This window comes from Chrysochloris asiatica, unplaced genomic scaffold, assembly GCF_000296735.1.
Source record: "Chrysochloris asiatica unplaced genomic scaffold, ChrAsi1.0 scaffold00007, whole genome shotgun sequence".
NCBI classification, from domain to species: Eukaryota; Metazoa; Chordata; class Mammalia; order Afrosoricida; family Chrysochloridae; genus Chrysochloris; species Chrysochloris asiatica.
In genome coordinates, this window is record NW_006408525.1 from 2945805 (window position 1) to 2956278 (window position 10474).

The 10474-nt window shown below is 44.0% G+C and overlaps 1 protein-coding gene across 1 annotated transcript; it reads left to right on the forward strand.

The window, feature by feature from the left end:
- Positions 1-6994: 6994 nt before the first annotated feature.
- CCL2 (chemokine (C-C motif) ligand 2) lies at positions 6995-8943 on the forward strand. Its single transcript, XM_006833612.1, is given in 3 exon segments — positions 6995-7070; positions 8331-8448; positions 8790-8943. Coding segments are annotated over 3 exon segments (348 nt in total).
- Positions 8944-10474: the final 1531 nt, after the last annotated feature.

Here is a 10474-nt window from a genome sequence, read left to right on the forward strand (position 1 = left end):
AAATAGCAGTCAAGAAATCAAAGGATGTATGTCATTATACAAATCTGCTGCACAAGACATCTTTAAAGTATGAAAGAGCAAAGATAATCAGTTTGAGGATAGATCCAAGACATGGGTTTTTCAATATCCTTATATGCATGTGAAAGTTGGATAGTGAATAAGGAAGAGTGTAGAATTGACACATTTGAGTTATGGAGTTGGAGAAGAATGTTGAAAGTACCATGGACTGCCAGAAAAATAAACAAATCTGTGCTGGAAGAAGTACAGCCAAATGCTCCTTAGAAGCCAGAATGGTGAGAGTTCATCTATCATACTTTGGTCATGTTATCAGGAGGGACTAGTTCCTGGAGAAAGAGATCATGCTTGGTAATGTGAAGAGTCAGTGAAAAAGCGGAAGACCCCCAGTGAGATGGATTGGCACAGTGGCAGCAGCAATGGGCTAAGAGTAACAACTGTGAGGATGGACAGGGTAACATAGTATTTCGTTCTGTTGCACATGGGGTAGCTATGAATCAGATCCGAGTCAATGGCACCCAACAGCAACAACAAGAAGCCCTCTTAAGCTTGCTGGTATAGGGCCGTGGGAAGAGAGCTGTGGGGAAAGTGGTGCTCAGCTTCTATGCAGGAGGCCCAGGTCTGCACCAATTCAGCTGGTGCTCTCCAATCACAGCCAACACCTGTCGTCAGAGGAGGCTTCTGTGTTGTTATGATACTGAAAGGTATCTGGGAATCTTCCAGACTAAGATGCACTAGGAAGAAAGGTCTGGTGGTCTAACTCTGAAAACCAGCCAATCAAAACCCTATCCATCACAGTGGTCCCATCTGCGATCAGCCATGGGGCTAAGAGGCCCTGCTACCACATAAACAGTAGAAATAAGAGGACTACAGAGGCCACCAAAGGGCAAGTAATGCAGGAGTGGGCGGGGGGAAGAAGCTAGGCCCTGGTTTCTAATCTTTCTAGAAACTTCACTTTCATTTCCTCTTCACTTCACCCTTCACTGGGAGTCTGTGGTGATGACAAAGGTACATGTGGAGCATCTGGGGGCTAGATGGAAGGAAGAGAGGGTTATTCACCAGGAGGAACTATTCCATTCTTCATTTGTGGGCTGATGAGGAGGGAGTCCAGGGTGACTGGGGATTCTGGGGAGCATCAAAACCTTAACCCCGATCCTCCCATGCCCCCTTACTACCACCACCCTGCCCCTGGCCTTTCCCTTGTTGTCCCCAGGCAGCCCCTCAGCACAGGCATTCTGCCGAGTACTGCCAGCACAGCTCATGTGGGGCTCCTGGCTCCAAGCTCAGCATCTGGAATGCAGGCTCCTGCCAAATGCATTCTCCTTCACATGATCGGGGGAACTTCCCAAACTGCCTCAGAACGGGAATTTCCACTCTTTCTTCCCACCCTGTGTCCAACCTTCCAGCTGGGAGAGCAACTCTCCTTGTCAAGAAAGAGTGGGAAGGAGACCCAACATCTTCTAGAAGATTTTCTCCTCTTGATGCACATCCTCTCACCTGGAACGAAGGCTCTCTAAGCTGCTAACTGCAAGATTAACAGTTCAAATCTACCAGTCACCTGATGAAATGAAATGTGGATAGGTCGCTTGTGATACAATAGTGAATAATTGTTATCAGGACTGATTGTGAGGGTTGGAAATGTAAAGGTATACGTTTTGTAGCAAGGAGGGGAGTGATTAACTTTTCAGTCCTGGAGTGGAGGTCCCTGGGACCATCAAGGGGGAAGAGTGGATAGCGGGACCCTACCCAGAGAAGCAGTGATGCCTGAGATGGAGGCAGAGACAATGACATGGAGAGATGGAGCACCTGGGGACTTTAGACACAGAGAGGGAGAGGGGCTGTGTGCTGACGACCAGGGGGCAGGCTTGTAGTGTATAACCTTTGGTTGGTTGATGATGCATGGAGGGGATTGTAACCATGGCAATGAAATGATATATGATACAATGAATGTAAAACTAATGTTCTCCCATGTAAACTATCACATAATTCACAGTAAAACATTAAAAAAAAAATCTACCAGTCACTCCATTAAGGTTTTCTACTCCTATAAACTTTGCAGTCTTGGAAACCCTGTACAGGGTCACTATGAGTCAGAACCGGCAGGATGGCTCACAACCACCACCAATAGCACCTATAATGTGCTCATTGTCTGACACTTGCAGTGACTAAATCACTTTCCAAACATGAAGCTTTCTCCCTGAAGTGCCTGAAGTGGAGATACATGTCACCTTGAGTTGAGCCAATTCATTTCATTCTCAGGAATGGGGTTTCCACACATGAAGTGAGGCGTTTGCATTGCGTGATGTCAGTGTCAGTAGATCCTGTGATTCGAGGGTTCTGGGATTCGGAGTGATGACAATTTGATGGGACCAACAGAGAATAGTTTAAAGATCTTGACACTGTTTAGCTGGAGAAAACCCAAGGAATGCTTGAAGGACCAGTCTTTGAAACTGTTGTAGTCATCTGTTGTTTTAGTTGTTGTTAGGTCCCATCCAGTTGGTTTGAACTCACAGCAATCCAGTGCTCAACAAAATGAAACACTGCCCAGTCCTACGCCATCCTCACAGCTTGTTACGTTTCAGACCATTGTCGCTGCCACTGTGTCAGTCCATCTCACTGGTGGTGGTGTTGGGGTGGGGGGGGGGGTTGTCTTCCTCTTTTTCACTGACCTGCCACTTTACCAAGCATGATGTCCTTCTCCAGGGACTGACTCCTCCTGATAATATGTCTAACATATGAGAGAAAAAGTCTTGCTCACCTGGCTTCTAAGGAACATTCTAGTTGCACTACTTCCAACATAGACTTTTTGTTCTTCTGGTAGTCCATACTTTCAATATTCTTCTCCAACACCTTAAGTCAAATACATCAATTCTACAGACTTCCTTATTCACTGTCCAGAGAGCTCTGGTTGCATAGTGGTTACGAATTGGGCTGCTAATCTCACAGTCAGCAGTTTGAAACTACCAGCTGCTCCAGGGGAGACATCTTTACTCTTGAACACTTTAAAGAGGTCTTGTACAGCAGATTTGCCTAACGCAATATGTCGTTTGATTTCTTGACTGCTGCTTTCATGTGTATTGATTATAGATCCAAACAAAATCAAGTCTTTGGCAACTTCAGTCTTTTCTCCATTTATGATGATGTTATTTACTGGACCAGGGATGAGGATTTTCATTTTCTTTACCTTAAAGTGTAAAGCATACTGGTCTGTGGTGTTTGAGCTTCATCAGTAAATATCTTAAGTTCTATTTGCTTTGAGCAAGCAAGGTTTTATCATCTGCATATCACAGGTTGTTGATGAGTCCTCCTCAAATCCTGATACCACATTCTTTTTCTTATAATCCAGTTTCTCAAAATACTTTTTCAGCGTACAGTCCTGGTTTGTCTCCGTAGGATAGGCACTGGACTACTAACCATAATTGCAAGATTGGCCATTCAAAACCACCAGCCGTTCTGGAAACCCTATACAGGGTCGTTATGATTCAGAACTGACTCGATGCCACACAACAACAACATAACAGATGAATAAGTATGGTGGAAGGGTTCCACCATGGTACACACCTTTCCTGGTAGCACTGCTATAACAGAAAACCCACAGAGGATGACTTTAACAAAGAGAAATGCATTCTCACTCTAGTTAGGAGGCTAGAAATCTGACTTCAGAGCGCTGGCTCTAGAGGAAGGCTTTCTCTCGCTGTCTACTAAAGGGAAGGACTTGGTTTCTTCTGCTTTTTTCCTTGTTCTTGAAGATCTCTATGTGTTTTAGTATCTATGAGTATATCCCCTCATCTCTGATTCTCTCGCTTGCTTGTTTAATCTCATCTACATTTCAAAACAAATTTTATACTAATCCTGTCTCATTAACATAGCAAATGCAACCCATCCCCAAATAGGACTATACCCACAGAGATAGGGTTTAGGATGTTCAACACACACGTGGGGGACACAATTCAACTCATAACAAGAACCTAAAGGATTCCATGGGGAATTGGGACTCAATCTTCCAAGTCCATAGTAAAGGGCACACAAATAGATTAGAGAGGAGTTTCTAATCACGCGAAGAACAGCTTCTTGGAAGTCAAGGGGAAATGGCCCAGGAAGAAATGATTTCAAGAAGTTACCAAACACAGAGGGGTTTCACATTAACAGAATTAATAGGGGTGGGGGGTGGGGATCATATCAACAGATAAAGCAGTCAACAAGATTCAACATTCATTCATAATAAATTTGCTCAGCAAACCAGAAATAGAAGGGCACTTCCTTAACACGATAAAGAATATCTTTATTCTTATTTTGCTCTTAAATAGCAAGTCCCTACATGGTACAACCACCAGCTGAAAGGTTGGAAGGTTGGTGCCTTGAACCCTCCCAGAGAAGCCTTGGCTGACAAGCTTGGAGCTCTGCACACATGGTGACACCATGCGTTGGCACTGAGTCAATGACAACAAGCAACAGCAGCAATGGGAAATAGCAAAATACGAAAAATCCGAATCCACACAGAATATAAAAAGTAAGACTCTAAGAAAGGTACAAGTAAAATGGTTCACACATCGGTGTGTTCTCTCTTCATTCTGTGTTTTAGTAATTTACCCACTCTGAGAGTGTACTGGTTACAACTCGGGCTGTGAACTTCAGGGTCAGCAGTTCAAAACTACCAGCTGTTCCACGGGAGAAAGATGAGGCTTTCTGCTCCCGTAAAGATTTATAGCCTTGGAAACCCTGTACAGGGTCGCTATGAGTCAGAACCGACTCCACAGCACATAACAACAATAACCCACAAGTCTGGAACAACCCCTCCATAGACCTTCTGCTCTTGGGTTTTCCAGAAAACCAATATCCATCATGAAACATTTAGTCTGGTAGTTGGACACATGGATTCTGGAATCAGAATGTCCAGGATGGATTAGCAGACTGTCCTGCTATACTTATGAGATTGTGGACAAGCTAATGTCAGTTTTCAACCTAAGTAAAGTTGGATTATTTGGAGGACTAACAAGACAATATTGGAAGTATTTTAGCTTAATGCTTGGTTCCTGATAACTACTCAGTAATGTCAGCTACTTTCCTTGGGCATTGTCGACCATTTACTATGAATCAGACACAACCATTTGTTAAATATAAACCCATTTCTCATTACAAATCTAATGGCTGTCAAGTATGTTTTTCCAAGACGCTTCATGCAGTTCACAGACAGTGGCTGAGAAAGAAAGAAAAGTCACTAGCTCCTTCCACTGCCATGTGGACAAGGAGAAATCAAGGCTCAGAAAGATGAGGTAGTGTTCTACAACATTCACTGGGCTGGCCAAGAGACCTGGATTCTAGGCTCAGTTCAGTCACTAGCCTGCCACATGGGATCACTTATTATATTTGTGAATACGATTTGACTGAAATGAATTCTAAGGTCTTCCAGTTCTTATTTCTATGAATCTATGGTTTCTGAAGAAACCTGAGGCAAAGCCAAGCATTCTAATTCCCAAAATATGCCTGTGCTCAGTCATCTAGTCCCCCAAATGATCTTATAGTCAGTCATCCTCCTTGGGGATCAAAAAGGAAGATGGGAGGACAACAGCCAGAGCAGGGGACCTACTTTTTGTCCACTGTTGCTTTCCGTACTAAGCACAGGCTCCAGACTCATAGTGACTTAACCTCCAGGAATGTGTATTGATTTCCTGTAAGCGTCTGCTAGTTGGAGGATATTGAGGTAGAGAAAGGACCCAGATATATGAGTAAGCAGCTGATTAGAGGAGTTGTGCAACTTTCATTCCAGAAGCATATTATAGTGTGAACAGCAATGACTCTGGTGCTAAACAGCCTGATTTCTGCTCAGCCTCTGACTGGAGGGCATTGTTGTTGTCAGGTGCCATGGAGTCAGAACCAACTCATAGCGACCCCATGCACAGCAGTCGATCCTGGGCCAACCTCACTACCGCTGCCACACTTGAGTCCATCAATGATGCCACCTGGCCAATCCATCTCATTAGGGGTCTTCCTCTTTTTGGGCTAGTTATTAAGCCCCTGTGTGCCTCTGTTGCCTCATCTATCAAGTGGGGATAATTAATGCTTACCAGATAAGGTTCTGGTAGCATAGTGGTTATGAGTCTGGCTACTAATCTCATTGTTGGCAGTTCAAAACTGCAAGCTGTTTTATGGGAGAAAGACGAGGCTTTCAGCTCCTATAAAGATTTAGAGCCTTTGAAACCCTATACAAGGTTACTATGAGTTGGAATCGATTCCACGGCATACCACCACCACCACAACCAGATAAGGCGGGAGATTTGCAGACTTAATTAATTGTAAAGTGCTTGAATGGACCTGGACTAGAGTAAAACTCAGAAGGGTCTTCCTTGAAAATGTCTTCTGCCTTACTATCTGATCTATATGGCTTCTTCCAGGTCTTAAGTTGAATCACTCTTAGGATTCAGTTTTACTCGTGTGCTTACCACATCCTACAGTTCTGCTTTTGAGTGTATCACCATCCTTGTGGTTATAGAACACATGGAGCTCAGATGCTGTTTGGGAGCCCATTCCCAGTCTACAGACCCTTTGGACTGTTTCCTGAAGACAGTCAGGGGACAAGCTCTGAGACTTCAGTGTCCTTCCTTCCTTTTTTTTTTTTTTTTTTGTTTTCTTTACAGAATTTTCACTTCAGAGATAGCTAAATCCCTAAGAATAGCCCCACCGGGTACTGTGGTCAGTCTGGGCGTGAATCCTCCCCCTTTTACAGCCCTGGAACAAGTGTCCACTGCTTCCTTCTCCTACTTCCAGGAACTGTCCCCCTGAGGCTGCCCTTGCTCAGCAGATTCCCCTTTCCATTTCGTCATTCATTGAGGATGGAGTTGCCCTAAGCCTGGCCCTCTGTCGCTCCGCCCTCATGGCTTTCAATAAAAGACAGGCAGAACAGCCAGAAGAGCAGAGAGGCTGAGAACTACCCAGACATTGCCAACTCTCACACTGACTCCAGCCTCCCTCATCCTCCAGCATGAAGGTCTCCGCTGCACTCCTCTGTTTGCTGCTCATAGTAGCCACCCTGAGCACCCAGCTGCTTGCTCAGCCAGGTAAGGCCCCTTCTGCTTCCCCTTGAAGCCCATCACCCTTCACTGGGTTATCAGAGCAGAAGAGATTCCCAGGATCTAACTTTAACACCTTCTCTCTAGGCTAGGGAAACTCAGAGGAGGTCAAGAAGTGAGGCTGATCTAACTTCTTGTGGGTAGAACCAAACTAGAATCTCAGCTGAGGACTCCAAAATATAGGTATAGAAGCAATGACTGCCCAGCTCCTTCCAGAAAGGTAGAAGAGACCAGGATCTGAACTGAGCTGAGCTGAGCTCCATTCAGAACAGCTTCCAGAGAGAGTGCCTCTCAGAGGCTATGCCCATCAAGGAAACTCAACCCCAGCCAGAGGATTGCTTAGACCCAAAAGAGAACACAGTCCTGGAGCCCCTGGGCTTGTCTTCTCTGGTCTGATCATTTGGATTATTAGCCCTTCTATCAACACTCCCAAGAGTGAGTTCTGGTTTTAATAGCCTTCCACCTCTTCCCTCTGTTCTTTATCAATGTTCCATACCCATTTTACAGCATAGAAAGAAGTGTGTCAACGATCACATTACAGTGCTGAGGTATATGCAGAATGTTGGAATTTAATAGATACTAAGGAGCTCTGGTAGCGTAGTGGTTATGAATTGAGCTGCAAAACTCAAGGTCAGCAGTCCAAAACTACCAGCTGTTCCATGGGATAAATATGAGGCTTTCTGCTCCTGTAAAGATTTACAGCCTCAGAAACCCTGTATAGGGTCACTATGAGTCGGAACCGACTCCACAGCACACAATAACAACAACCTCCATTCAAGAGTCCTGGTGTGGGGCTGTGGGTTCATGCACTGGACTGCAAAGCCATTTGAACCACAAGGTCGGTGGTCCAAGCTCACCAACCGCTCCTTGGAAACCCTATACAGGGTAGCTATGGGTCAGAACCTACTCAATGGCACTTACCAGCATAACAACAATGACAACCTCTATTCTGGAGTCCCTCAGTGACACAAATGGCTAAGTGCTCAACTACTATGTGAAAAGTTAGCATTTTGAACCCACCCAGAGGCACCTCAAAATAAGACTGGCAATCTGCTTCTGAAATATCACAGTCTTGAAAACCCTATGGAGCATCGTTCTGCTCTGCACACATGGGTCACCATGAGCTGAAATTGACTGGACAGAAACTGGCAACAGCAGCAACATTTACTCTTGCCTTCCCTTTACTTCCTCAGTTTCAATGAATCTACCTGGTCCTAAAATGCTTTTTCTTTGTGGTTTTATTTCCAGATGCAATTAATTCTCCAGTCACCTGTTGCTACAACAAATTCTGTAACAAGATTCCTGTGATGATGCTGGCAAGCTATAAAAGGATCACCAGCAGCAAGTGTCCCAAAGAAGCTGTGATGTGAGTTGTTCTAGCCTTCTTCCTTGGGGAGCAAGGGGCAATTCTCACAAACTTAGAGTCATAGAGTGAGAGTGTTATAGCTTCTAATCCAGCACCCAAGGGTCCAAGTGGGAAAACTGAGTCCCAGTAGACATCACTCCCCTCTAGGGTGTTCATTCAGACCACCTCAAGTTCTTTAGCCTGAAGTTCAGGGTGACTTCACCTGGGACACCCACTGGAGCAATTCCTCCAGATCCCTGCCTTCCTTTAGCTCCCATGGAAACCCCTTGGGTAGAGTGGGCTGTCCTCAGAGACTGATGTCTCCAAAGAACTTCTTCTAACCTGGCCTTTCTTTTGCACAGCTTCACGACCAAACGGAACAAGGAGGTATGTGCTGACCCCAAGGAGAAGTGGGTCCAGAATGCCATCACCACAATTAACAAGAGAACTCAGACATCGATGCCTTACACTACAACCCAAGAAACTACAACTAATTTATAAACTACCTTGCCCTAAATTCCCTCTGATCTTATTTTATTATAATTTTATAGAATATGAACTTTGTTGACTGATATGATATATGATGCCTTAAATAATTTTTATCTTAATTAAGTTATGGATATTTTAACTGTATCTTCTTTTAATTGTTTTCCCTCTGTGGACCCTGATTCCACCCCTGGGACATTGTGAGGGTCCTTGTGAAGATCGTTAATGCAAAGAAGTTTTGTTTTAAATCCCAAGGCATTGTTCAGCATATTACTGTGGAAATGAAATTATAATATAACTATCAAACCAAATATATATTTTTGTACAAAACCTGAGTTTGGACATTTTCTTTAAGAAAATTAAAAAGGAGGGATTGAATGTGGGATGGAAGTTCAGCAATGAGGGAAGAACATGGTTTCAGAGATCAGTGCTTGTGCTTTGGAAGAGTGAGAATGTGAAGTAGCCCCTGTCTTTTCCACTGGGGTGGGCTCATCTGAGTGTGTGGGAGAGCTCAACAGGACCCAATTAGCCATTCCACCACCATGGTTGAGGTCCCCAACATCAGATACCCAGAGCCTAATAACCTTAGTTACTTTTCTCCCAGCCCCCAACACTGCCCACATTGTCTTCATAATCTGTTGCATCTACCTTCTAACTAATCTACTTTCCTGCTGTCTCTCCCTATCCAATGAATCTTCCAATCTGAAGTCATACAGATACTGTAAGCATTGGGAAATCAGAGCGAGGTTTAGTGGCCATTGATCAGATTATTTGATTAAAGTTTCATATAGAGGATGAACTTTAAATAGACCCTTGATAAATAGGTGTGAGTTTTTTCTATAAAAATTACAGAATCATAGCGTGCAGGGTATACTCTTTGGTTGTTTGAATGGTTATATATCCCTGAGTGCTTCGATGTACATCCAAAACAAAACAAAAACACCCCAGAGGGGTTTCTATGAGTTGGAACCGACTTGATCGCACTTAACAATGACATCACACTGATATGGTCACTTTACGTATCAAAGAAAAATGATTTCCAAATGGTATTATAACCACAGGTATGTTGTTGTTGTGAAGTGCCATCGAGTTGGTTCTGACCCATGGTGACTCTGTGTGGGGTTTCTGAGGAGTGGCTGGTGGGCCTAAACCTCTGACCTTGCGATTCAAACTGACTTTGCAGTCCAGCTCATTAACCTGCAGCACTACACCAGGGCTCCAACCACAAGTATAGGGGTTAGCATTTAAAACATATATTTTTAGGGAACACAATTCAACTCATAATAAACATATCATAATGACAAAAGACAAAAAAGGTGTTTGGGAGCCCCAGGAAAAACACCCAGGACTCAAATTGCCCATTTAAAAAACTATGTTGCAAGTCCACCATAAAGACATGTATTTGGGGGGAAAAAACACCCCAGAGGGATCGGAAGCAAATGCTGTTGAATGGTGATGCATGGCGGGGGTTGTAATCATGACATTGAAATGAAATATGATAGGATGAATATAAAGCTGATGCTCTCCCATGTAAACTATCACTCAATTTACAATTAAAAAC